Source organism: Falco punctatus (assembly GCF_963210335.1).
Source record: "Falco punctatus genome assembly, chromosome: 7".
Taxonomy (NCBI): Eukaryota; Metazoa; Chordata; class Aves; order Falconiformes; family Falconidae; genus Falco; species Falco punctatus.
The window spans coordinates 30,936,489-30,949,277 of NC_137587.1; the positions used below are offsets into that span (position 1 = coordinate 30,936,489).

The window sequence follows — 12,789 nt, forward strand, 5'->3', positions numbered from 1 at the left end:
TGTGCAAAAAATATGTCCAGACAAATGTTTCGTGCTTGTGAAACTGAAAGCCTAAGCCACCAGTGACCGAAAGCATGCAGGCCAAAGATGTGCAATACAGAACCTAGCCAGACAATGCAGATTTCCATGAGTTAGAATAAAAAATGCCCAACATAGTAAGAGAGTGAATTTGTAAAATATTAGCAAGCTTTATACAGGCAAGGCTGATTAACATAAGTCCCAATGGTAATTCAAAGCTATTTTTCATAACGTAACTGTACTTTGAGACAATGAAATCTCTCATCATAGTTCTACAGTATAAACATGTTCTACAGTTCTAAACATGTATCTTAAGTCAAACTTCTCCAAAAAAAATTAATCCTAGTTTTTCACACATATTTCAAAGTTGAGACATCCAAATGATAAATTTAAGAAGACACATATTGTTAAATGTAATTAATATTTTGCTTTTCCAAATAAATTACGTTGCAGATTTAGTAGGTAGTTTGAAAACACTTCAAAGACACATGAGGTGGTGAAACACTGGCACAGGCTGCCCAGAGCAGCTGTGGATGCCCCATCCCTGGAAGTGTTCAAGGCCAGGCTGGATGGGGCTTTGAGCAACCTGGTCTAGTGGAAGGTGTCCCTGCCCACGGCAGGTGGTTGGAACTAGATGATTTTTAAGGTTCCTTTTAACGCCAAACCACTCTATAATTCTATGATTTTTTTTTATTGTACTTATAGCAGAGGAAAAAAAATTAATGCCAAGTTACTTAGGAATGGTTTGCATAAATACTCGTCTCTAATAATGGGCAATGCTCGTAACCTTCAGAAAATGAAAAGGGATGCTAAAGGCAACAGGGAGAACAACAGTGTGCATGGAGCAGGGACACCTGTAAGATAAGGTTGAACAATGGCAACCAGAACCACCAAGACAAAGAGAACAGGGACCTCGACAGTACAGAGGGAAAATAAGAAAGTTATCTGTTTGGAAAAGACTACCCAGTAGGACATATTCACTTTCAGAGCCCAGAAAGCAAAGCAAAAATATCTATATTCTGCTGTCAAGTGTTTGTCAAAACTGCAGGAAGACTTTTGCAATGTACTTAACACCTGTTTCTCAAAGACAAGTGGCAATTCACACATTACTTCCTTTACTCCAGCAGTAGCAATTCATAAAACACGCTGTTGACTTGTGTATCAAAGATTCCATGTAATTCTTTGCTCTTAAACTCTTCTTCAAATTACACACATGATAATTAATAAGCCACTGCAATTTTTCTCTGAACATACGTTTGAAAAAGGGATATTTTTTCCATATGTCAAATTGAAGAGCAGAAACCATTTATTTAACTTGTCCAATCTTTCGCTCTTTTTTTTTTTCTCCAGTGGAGTTTCTCCAGCCATAAAAGCAAGATACATTAACTCATTCATCTCATAGGGATGTTATGAAGCCATCATATCTGAATGGCAAACATCAGAGGAAAGCACATTGGTAAATTAGTACTGCTGGCCCACTCTGCAGGAAAGTTTGAGCACCATACAGTAAAAATAATATAGGGTACTTAACGAATAACAAGGCCAAAGCAAAATATTAAGTAGCTGTACAGTACATGAGCAATCTCCAAATAAATGAACAATGTAGTTTATGGCTGTGCAATTTTAACAAATAACATTGTAAACCACTCACCTGCTGACTTTTAATTTCTTAACTTTGCAGGGGGAGGGTTTTTGTGGTAGTGTAATGCAGTAAGGTGTCAAACAGATTTCAGGCAAACACTTGATGACTACATAAGCATAAAAATGCATTTCCATGTGACTAATTTTGAAAGATATTAATAAGTATGAATGCACATACCTGTTCTTTTTCTTTCAACAGCTTTTCTAAAGCAAGAGCTTTTTCCTTCATTGAGTGTGACTCAAATTCTTTCTCTTTTAGCATCATTGAAAACTGCATATTAGTTTCCTGAAGTGCTCGGAATTCTGTTTCTTTTTCCCTACACTTTGCAACTATTTTTTCATTTTCTTCTTTCAGTTTTCGAATATCCATTTCTAAAATTAGATTTCTTTCTTTAAGATTAGTCACAGCTTGCTTCAAAAGCTCATTTTCATTTTCTTTGTTACTAAGATTTTCACTCACAGAAAGTAACTGATCACTTTTAGATTTAATTAATATGTCTTTTTCTCTAAGTGATTTCTGCAAGACATCATGTTTTTCTTTGATCTGCCTCATCTCTGACTCAGTCCCTTCTTGACTCTTTCGTTCAATCTCTGATGCTGTAGCCACAGAATCTGATAATCGTTGATTGTTTTCCTGAAGAGTCCTAATAGTTGAATCTTTTTCTTGCAACTTATTTTTCAATCGTTCCAACTCATTTTGCAGGAGTTTAGACTCATCACTGAGTACTTCAGGAGCACTGTACTGAATGCCTGAAAGCTGTGAAACGGTGGAAGCTGCTGCCACAGATGGTGTTACCAAGTCAAGTTTGCTCAGGAGAAGATCTTTGGTGTTATAAAGCTGTCCTATGCTGTGTTGAACTTGTGCTAATTCCTGACTAAAACTTTTCAGCTTTTTCTCATTCTGTTCATAACTCTGAATCAAGCCATTATAATCTACCTGCAACTTTGAATTACTATCACTTTCAATTGAAATTTGTGCTTGAAGCTTCTGTAACTCTTCTTGGAGGTGAGCTGACTCATGCTGCATGTTCTGAACTGTGGTTATTACCTGTTGCTTCCACTCTTCCATCTTCTTCACTTGCTGTTTTAGTTTATCGCGTTCTTGTAGAAGTTCCTCAAACTGGTTACTGTTAACACCTCCTGACCCGTTATCAGTACCTATACTGGATGTCTGCAAGACAGTCAGTAAGGTTTGGCATTTTTGACTTAGAGCATCTATTTCAATATCTTTTTCTCTAATAATACGGGATAAATTCTGAATAGTTTCTCTAGACATTTCTTGACTGCTATTTTCAGATCTATTAGACAACTTTTGAATTTCTCCTTGCAACCTTACCAAAGCTGCTTCTTTAGCAGCAACTATATCCATGATATTATGATACTCTGTTTTTAACTGACTGTTTTCTCTTGTCTTTTCACTTAGTACTGCTAGTACTTGTTCTCTTTCCATAACATAAGCTTGCAGCTGCTGTTGAAGACAAAGAACATCCTGCCTATATGGAGCTGAGGAAACTCGAGCATTCAGAGCTTGTATTTCTAAATCCTTCTCTTGAATGATCCGAGTAAGCTTGCCAACCTCATCCTTGGACAACTGATCAATTTGCTGACTTAAAGAAACATTCTTTTCATTTAGAAGCTTAATCTCCATTTCCCTTTCTTTGATACCTTTTACTAGTCTTTCAATTTCAGCTTTAGATAAGTCATGTTTTTCATTTCCATTTTCTCCATTAAGAGTCTGAACTTTGGTTTCCTGAAAAAGATCAGAGGAATCAGTCTGAATTATCTGTCTCTCTTTGTGCAACTGAGTTTTAATTTGTTCAATTGTTTTCTGCAAGTTCTTAATTTCCTCATCTTTCTCTAAAGAAAGTCTTTCATGTGTGACATTCATTTGTTCACACTGAAATCTAGACTCATCTATTTCCTTTCTTTGTTCCTGCAAAGACTGCTGAAGTTGCACTGTTGTTTGATTCTGATCTTCTATTGTTTTTTTGTGAACTTCTATTTCTTCTTCAAGACTATTCTTTATCACTTTTAACTGTGTTACCTCACTTTCAAGTTCAATAATAATATCTAGAGTTTTAGGCTCAACCACAGGTGTAGATCTACTTTGCTGATCCTTAAGGCGTTCAATTTCTTCTTTCAAATGATTATTTTCTTCCTTCATGATTGCAAGGCTTCTGTCTTTTTCCTCCAAGTTGTGTTTTAAGACATCCTGCTTTTTTGAAACTTTCATATATTCCTCAAGTTCCTGCTTCACCTGTAAGGCTTGATTTTTAAATTTTTCAATGAATACCTCTTTTTCTTTTATGAGTTCTGTCAGCTGCTTTTGTCCTCCTAAGGTAGTAGTCAACATCTCTTTTGTTTCTTGATGGTCAGTTTCCATCTGCTCAATGCTCCTTTTAAGTTCAGCGATCTTAAAGTCCTTCTCTTGATTGAGTTTAACTAGGCGCTCATGTTCAAGCTGCAATGCAGTTGTATCCATACTACGTGCATTTGATAATTCCTCAATAGTTTGCTTATACTTATGTGCTTGTTCCAAAAGCCTCTTCTCTGTCTGGTTTAATTCATTCTCTAACTGTCTTTTTTCCATTTTCAAAGCCTCCACAACAGTATCTTTTTCCAAGTAAACTTTGTTTTTCTCAGAAATGGCATCACTTAACTCCTGTTTTAGTTCTTCAACAGCTGCTATCAGCTTTCCATTTTCTGTTCTGAGATCAGACAGAGATTTCTCTAAGTCTTCATTTAGTTGTTTATTTTCTGAAATGTCATTCTGTAGTTTTGCAATTTCTACTTCTCTTTCCTTCAGAATCAGATCTTGACAAGCATAGTTAGATTCCTGATTATGTTTTTCTGTTAACTTGCTCAAGGATACAGAAAGTTCTTCTTCTCTTTCTTTTAGTCTCTGTTGCAATTCTTTGATTTTATTTTCATTATGCAAATTACACTCCTGGGCTTTCTTTAATTGTTCCTCAACATCTTTAATATTATCTTGAAGCTGCTGCTTGTTTAGATGCAAATCATTAAGTTCACATGAACACTGGCTTAGTTTTTCTTTCTGACTATTTAACTCCTTAATAGTTTCCATCTTCTCTATTTCTAATTCTGATACTTTATTCCTTTCAAATTCTAAGTCAAATTTCAGCTGTTTGACGACACTATCATTTTCTGTGTGTTGTTTTGAGAGCTGCTCTTTCAGTGTAATCATATGCTGAAATGAACACAAAAAAGTATTCATTAGGAGAGGAGAACCAGCTGAACTATGTGTTTCATTCATCTGTATCCTCTGAACAACAAAAAACAGAAGTAAGCGAGAGGAAAAAAAAAAGTTTCCTAGTTGCCAACGTAAGCTGGCAGGTAGCATCAGTCAATGCTAAATTAATGAAAACTGAGTATCAATAAGGGACAGATTACATTTCACAAAAAAAAAAAAGAATACCATCTCCCATCAAAAGAACCCTAACTATCTAAATAAAGGAACAAAGAGAGAACTACCTAAGAAAAAGAATTGTCAGAATTTGTCAGGGCAGCGGGAATGGGTATGCAGCAAACATCCATTACTTAGAAACAGGAAGGGACTATATTTAAAATAACAAATAACGGAAGAGAACACATATCTGTATATTCTATTTTCAATTTCTTGTTTGACCTTATTTTTAATTGCACTTCCTGGGATTAATTTCATAGGAAAACAATTTAAATGTTCAATTCCATAAAGTAAACCGATAATGAAGACATACGGGTTGCAACTATATGTTTACGTGTCAAACACAACAGTGACAAGAAGGTATCATTCCATTTTGATTGTATGTAATCAGTGACCTTTTTTACTCCACAAATGCTCATAGTATAAAGAACTTCTAATAAAGTAACTTAATTATTCAGCACAATTAAAAATAAGAAAAGGAAAAGAAAAAATCATTCATGTTATGCATAGTCAGAGGTCACACTATTAGCAGGATAAAAAACATCAGAAGTCTTGCAAGGAAAAATCAAGTAGTATTTAACGGGACTTCAGAAAGTAACATGCATTATGCATAGCTGACATGCCATATTATTTCTTTGTCCACCACAAGTGGGTTCCTTGCACTTCAGAATTCTGCACTGAGACAGTAGATATGGAAAAACACTGGTTCCAACATCCTTTTTAAGGCTCAGAGGATAACTTGTACTTCCCTGCTATCTACGTTCAAAGGTCAACTTAAAAGAGAAAACACACATGCACAAAAATGTAAACATTTGTTTTAGCAGTTCAAAAATTAGTTGCAATATTTATTACCTGAGTAGCTTCTTGATTCTGCTTGTCTAGTTCTTCCAGCTCCGCTATCAGTGTTTCTCTTTCAGCAATGCTTTCATTTAATTCACTTTCTTTCCTTTCCAAATCTTGTCTTAACTGACTTAATTCTGAATTCTGATCCTCAGTATATGCAGAAATAACATTCTTATGTTGTGCACTTGTCAGTTCCTTTTCAAATCCCTCCTTAAGTTAAAAAAATAATTCCAAGTATTAGATTTTATCTTGCTGAAATTTATAAACTTTTTAGATTTGAAATGGTTTCTTTCCCCCCCGAACAATTAAAAGCAAAGCATGCATTTTTATTTCAGAATCTCTAAGCTTACATAAATATTATCCTAGTTAGAAATTCTTCATTGTAAATAATTTGTCTCTACCATTGATGCATACACATTTATTTTCTCATCATAAAGTTTAGGAGCGCAATTTACAAATTTTTACACAAAAAGCCATGACCTGACAAGCTTATATCCACCCCTGATGTATGGATCCCCAGCTGAGATAAACAATTATGCCTCCAAGAGACACCCCAAACGTAGCATGCTGCATGGTGAGACAGGAGGTTTCAATCAAGGACCCATGAATAACATCCTTATGAGAAGTCCCATGGGAACTCTTTGAATGCATGTGAAACACAGAAGTTCAGGGATGAAAACCACCACTGGATACAAAGTAAACTCAGCCAAATCTCTCAAGCCTGAGTTGATAAAGGACTAAGTCAATCCTGACAAAAACTAAAGGTGCATTCCAGAGAAACTATGTTCCACTGCTTAACTTCATCAGTAAGATGGAATGCAGGAAGTGTCAAAACTGAACCGTGGAAAGCAGAAGAGGTGAAAAATCACAAATTTTAGAGAATGTATTGTTAGTACTTTAAAAACAAACATTACAGCAGCCTAAGTAACAGTGGGATAGGTGGAACTCCACTAGTTTTCTTTACCAGAGTACGCTTTGGAGTTTTGCAAGTCAAAATCTATTGTTTCTATTAGTTCCACAGGTAATTATCTATTTAATCTACAATTATTTCCTTGATTATAAAGTTATTTATGTAGAAGTCTGAATGCTCCAGAAAACATACTGCCAGAACGTGTATTTTCTATCAGTTACTGTTGTTAAGAACTTTTTTGTTGGCTTAATTTAGAAATTGTGTTACCTGTTTTAAACTTGAAAGTCTTGCTAGTTCATTTTCTGCTTCTACAAAGGCAAACATAAAAATACATAATATTACTACCTTCCAAATAACAACAAAACCAAATAATTCTCCCACCTCATCCCAACAGAACTCTGTTGCTCAGAAGAGAATAGTTTTACAGTATTTTGTGACTATAAGCATCAGTGCCGTAAAAGTTTAAAATGCACCATCAACCACCACCACAAAGTACAGCATTACCTTTATAACTGAGTCCACGCTATGAGGACTTTGGCACCACAGCATATCAGTTATGCAATATTAAAAGACTTTCTACATACAGATACACTTCTTGAACAGGTACATTTCAGTGTTTCTTTGAAAAGATATTAGTGAAAGACTACCTTTACACAAAATAAGTGTACTTTTAGAATTTAAACAAACAACTTCTATTGAAGCTTATTCACTTTTAAAGAAAACCTTCTCAATCAGTTGGCAGACATTAATACTTATGTAACCATAAACCCCTACGATAACAATGCTAGTCCTAGTTGTGCTTCCTTTTCTGCTTAGCCTTACTGTAATGGATAACCCTTTTCTAACACAGCAACTTTAAAAAGGTATGTACTTTCATATTCAGTTCCAAATTCTTAAAATAAACTCTGAGCTTTAAAAGTGAAAACCTGTGAATATATACTAAAAATTTAAACAAATAAATAAAATCTATATAATAAAATAAATAATAAAATCTTCGTACCCAACAGCGCTTGCTGCAGTCTGACAACGTCTTCTGGTAGTGATGTCTTCAATTGGAGTTTCTTCTCCTGTTCTTTCAGGAGAGCATCGCGCTCTGCAACAGAACTCTGAAGCATACTGAAGTCAGATTTAAGATTTTCATATTCTTGCATTATTTGCATTTTTTCTACCTTTGCCAATTCTTGCTCTTTCAAAAGAATTTTGCTTTCTTCTTTGGCAGAAGACAATTTGTTATTTAATCTTCTTATTTCATCCTCTAGGTCCTTTACAATCTGTAACTCTTCTACTTTTCCTCTTTCTAGACTCTGCGCATTTTTTTTCTGTTGACTAATTTTAGAGTCATCCATGGCATCAGCACTCACACCATCTAAAAAGCAAAAGATTATTTGCACTATTAACCAAACCCAGCACTGTAGATCTTTTGCTTAAAAGTCTCCTCTTCTGACAGAGGAAGACAGTCTAAACCAAAGACATGATCATCATCAACAGAAAGCTTACTTAAATAGAATTGGCATTTGAAGCAGTGCTAAACGTATTACTGGTTTCATAAGCAGCTTTTCAGATTTTTTTAAAGAAATGAATTCCCTATCAGTACTACCTTAGAAACTAAGAGGGTGTGAAAGTATTTCCCTTCTTTCCAAGAAGAAAATTAATCCCTCTTTCCAAAAGGAGTGCATACACTCTTTAGAAGTCCAAGTTTTAACAGATAATAAAATAGTGGTTTACAGGCAAACCTCACATATTTATGCGAAGAAGCCCCTAAAGGAAGCCTAACTGACGTGACTGTTTTTATGGAATATGAAATACCCACAAGACAATGAAAAGCTCCTTGCGAGAACTACTGAGCTTCTCCCACAATCTACAGTCACAGACTAAGTAAAGTGTGATCCTCATGGCAGCTTTTGAGCTTTTGTCAAGTAACCCAACTGGCAAACAGTCCTTCACACCAAAATTATTTCTGTGCTGAGATTTTCTTATCTTCAGCTTTGCATGTCTTGTCCACACCTATATTCCATGCAAGTTAAAAAAACAGAAAGTGTAGAATTTAGAGCACAACATTTTTATGTCTAGAAAATGACCCTCTAGACTGATACACATCAGAAGCTGAAATACTATCGCTCCAGCGTTCAAGCCAGACACAGCGAATATGATACTAGAACATGCACGTATGTTAAACATGCAAATAAACTAAAGTTGAAATTCAAATTCCTAAACATCATGTATTTGTTATCTATTACACTGTTACATACATATTTGATGCTTTAACCAAAATGGAATGTATATTAACATATTTTTATAAAGACCTTGCTGTAACTGATTCTCAAGTTCTTCAATTCGCTCTTCATATTCTCTCAGCTCTTCTCGGTGTCGACGACTTAACTCTACTAGCTTTTGCCTGTGTGCATCCTGCAGCACTGAAAGTTCATGTTGATGTTCATCTATTTCTTGACTTAAATTCTGTTTGAGCTCCTAAAAATATCATCAGAGAAACAGAATGGTAAAACACAGTATAGAAGCTTAAGAAAGAAAAAATATAAAAGGAAGAAAAAAGTATTCTCTACTGAAATTAAAGGATTTATTAAAGGATTTCTCAGAGAAGAGGTCAAGCTTCTCTGCTTTTGATGGTTTGGGTTTTTAAAAAAAATGTTAAAAGACATTCATTTAAAAAATATGTTTACACCAGCAGTACGCTCTATACAACAGCAAATATTAAACCAGTGTAGAGAGACTACAAGTCTTTCATAGGAACTGGATACACCAGGACATATTTCTAGTGACTTCCAAGGACAACATGCAAATCTGTATTTTGCATCTTCAATGAAAAAAGGCAAGATGTTTCTAAGAGGGGAGAAGAAATTATTTTGTGTATCTGAAATTCAGTCTCCTAAGTCATCAACAGTTTCTGAAAGCTATTTGACCTCATAAATATTAATGTCATTCTTTCAAGCTGACTTACTATATTTGTCAAATCATATAAATACCCCTTCCTTGGTATAACTGTTTTGAAATATTGTACTGCTGACTGAAATGTTGCTGTGGTATTACAAGCCTATATGCATTTTTAATAGAGAAAAATCTAAGTGCTAGTGGAGTAAATACTTTAACTACATTCATAAGTCATGTGACCATATAGAAAACCATCAAGAATAAAGCGTTAGGAGAAGAGTAGTTTGTCAAAATTGTCCTCTTACCTTAACAATATTTTGCAGTTTGCATATCTCACTTTGTTCAGCATCATTTGTCCTTTGCACTTTGGAAGACTGAGAAAAGAAAAATCACATATCCATGTGAAAATTGTGGTGAATATGTGTATTTTTCATGGAAGTGCTTCCTCTATTGATATTCAAAAGTAGAAAAAAACAAAGCTAATGTGAAGCAAAACGTAAATCTACGGTAATTTTGATTTTAAATGAAGACATTTTAATTTTCCATAGATTTTTTTATTATTACTTGCAAATGTGTAAAGATTGGGGGTGGGGGGTGTTAACTGCACCTAGTCAGACAACAGGGTTGCTTAATTTTACTTGAGTATTTCCACTAGGGAAAAGTATATCTCTGAAATCAAGCTATAGCTTGAAAAATGATGACTCACATCAAGAACAGCTTGAAAGATTATACTCTTTCTTGTCTCAGCACACCATGAATTACAACTGACACATCAAGGACTGAGAGAAGAGTAAGCACAAACAGTATGCAAGTATCCAGCTAACACTTGAGCACTATTGCCAATAAATAATCAGTATCACAGCCAGGAAGAAGAAAAGTTTTCTGAAAGGCTGCACAAAAATGAAGGCTGCAGTAGTATTCTAGGCAAATGTTTATGAAATCCTTGTCCTACTTTGACAAGTCATGCATAAAAGTATCACAAAAAAGTATGTGGAAGTTAGTCACTGAATGTGTCCCCAGTCATTTTCTTGCTGTCACATGACTATAAAAGATCATTAGGTTTCAGTTTTTCCATCAAATCATGGTGCCTCTAGAAATTGTACAGCATGAACTTTCAAAAGATCCACTCCAAAAATACAAAATGCAATGAAAACATTAATGTGGAAGGGGGGAGGGGAAGGTAAGATAGAGGGGAACCACTCACCAGTGCAATCTGCTTCCAGTGGTCAACCTCAGATTCAAGCCTAGAAACTTCATTGGACAATCTGTTTATTTCTTGCTGTGACCAGATTATATCTCCAAAATCCATGTCATCTCCTTCAAAACATGAGGAACGCCTGACCGCTGGAACATAGGAAGCTGATGCAGCAGCTGGTGGCAAAACACCAACTCCTGACTGTGCTGACTGAGCAGCCGTCTGTACTTTCTGCAGTTGTTCCTGTAGTGCATTCTGCCTAGCTTTTAGATGGCTGATTTCCACCTGAATATACAAAATAAAATTCATTGTTTCAATGAGAAAATCAAAATACACTCTACCTCACGAAGTGTGAGCCAACCAAACTGGCCCCCTGCACAAATTACTGATCACTTTCACTGAAGAGAGAAGGAAAAAACCCGAATCACTCTCTTAAGGGAGAGAAGCAGTTTTAGCTGGTGTTTTACAAGTATCTCACACAAGGACATGTATTAAAAGTTTTAACAGTTTTCAGTTAAGTAAAAGTATTTGCAGATTTTTTTCAGCAGCCAACAGCACCTAAGTATTATAGCAAGATTCAGGCTAACAGGTTATTAAAAAAATTTAAATATTTAAAGAGGGTACTCAGATATGAAAATTAAACAATATATGATGCTCTCAGTTACTGATATTAGATTTGATTTCTTTCAGACTTTACAACTCAACATATTGAAAATTCACATATTTACAATAAACTGAAATTAGCTGCATGCAACTTTCTCACAACTCTTTTTTTATTTAATAAGTAGAATTCGATACATATCAAAATTCTGCTTCCTCTAGTTCCTACATGCATTTACAAATAAAGCAGAAATAAAAACTCTTTTGTGTCATTCTAGGCATACTGGCAACCTTCTTCTTTTAAAAGGCTATGAAATCTCATGTTACATAACAGGTTATAAAGCTAGTATTTCCATCCAAAGGGACACGTCTCAAATCACGAAAGCTACTTCTGTTCCCTTTAACTGTTAATGTTAAGATAAATAATTATATCTACAGACAATATATAACTGCTTCAAATGAGAATTTGCTGCCATTGTCTTCCTTAAAGGTAACTGAATCAGAAATACAAAGCCATTTACGTGTTCTTTCTCACAGTGATTTCAGAAACAACAGAAATTCCAATGTATGCATGACATTCTCGGGGAGTTTTCTCGTCTCAATTATCTCCTGGCAACTCTGCTTGTATTACATGACTCAATGAAATATATGTCTTTATCTCCCCAGTGTCTACATTAACAAACCAAGAAACCATAACCATGACCAGTGCTTCCACTGAAAAGCAGAGATACTATAACAAAGAGATTAAACAGCTTAATACATAGGTTATTAGACACACTCAAATATTTTACTCTGTATCCTACCTCTTTCTGTTGAAGTTGATTACGGTACTCTACAGATAACTGCTTTATTTGAAGTTCTGATGCTTCATGTTTTTCTTCTAAATCACTACAAAGTTTTTTCAGTCTCTCATTCTAGCAAAAATGAGAGATAAATGTTGGTGAATTCAGAACAGTTCTTACAGAATTAGAAAAGTTTAAGTCTGCTGAACAGTAAAGAAATCAACTAAATTGTACAGATTTCTCATGTTATTTCACTCAAAACAGACAGTAAAAGTAAATTCTAAGTGTGGATCCAAAATCACGTTTACGTCCAAGCTTTCCATTTTTATATGGCATGGACTCTAGCTTACTTTCAGAAAAAGGTTTGTGCTGAGCAGAGGTAAATGCCCATGAAGAAAAAATTCAGGGCTGAATTACACCGTAGCATGATCCACAAGTGGAATTTAAGAACAGCCACAGATGGGAGCCAAAATCCATATGGTCAAATATT

At 35.0% G+C, this 12,789-nt stretch overlaps 1 protein-coding gene across 1 annotated transcript in view; it reads right to left on the bottom strand.

Moving 5' to 3' along the window:
- TRIP11 (thyroid hormone receptor interactor 11) overlaps window positions 1-12,789 on the bottom strand; it is a 35,857-nt gene that overhangs the window by 17,314 nt on the left and 5,754 nt on the right. Inside the window, exons 3-10 of the mRNA XM_080396689.1 lie at window positions 12,321-12,431; window positions 10,927-11,202; window positions 10,028-10,096; window positions 9,140-9,305; window positions 7,837-8,202; window positions 7,104-7,144; window positions 5,936-6,136; window positions 1,838-4,867 (exon numbers count right to left, since the gene is read on the bottom strand). Of these exons, the coding sequence (XP_080252815.1) occupies window positions 1,838-4,867; window positions 5,936-6,136; window positions 7,104-7,144; window positions 7,837-8,202; window positions 9,140-9,305; window positions 10,028-10,096; window positions 10,927-11,202; window positions 12,321-12,431 (4,260 nt within the window). The remainder of the gene's footprint in view (window positions 1-1,837; window positions 4,868-5,935; window positions 6,137-7,103; window positions 7,145-7,836; window positions 8,203-9,139; window positions 9,306-10,027; window positions 10,097-10,926; window positions 11,203-12,320; window positions 12,432-12,789) is intronic.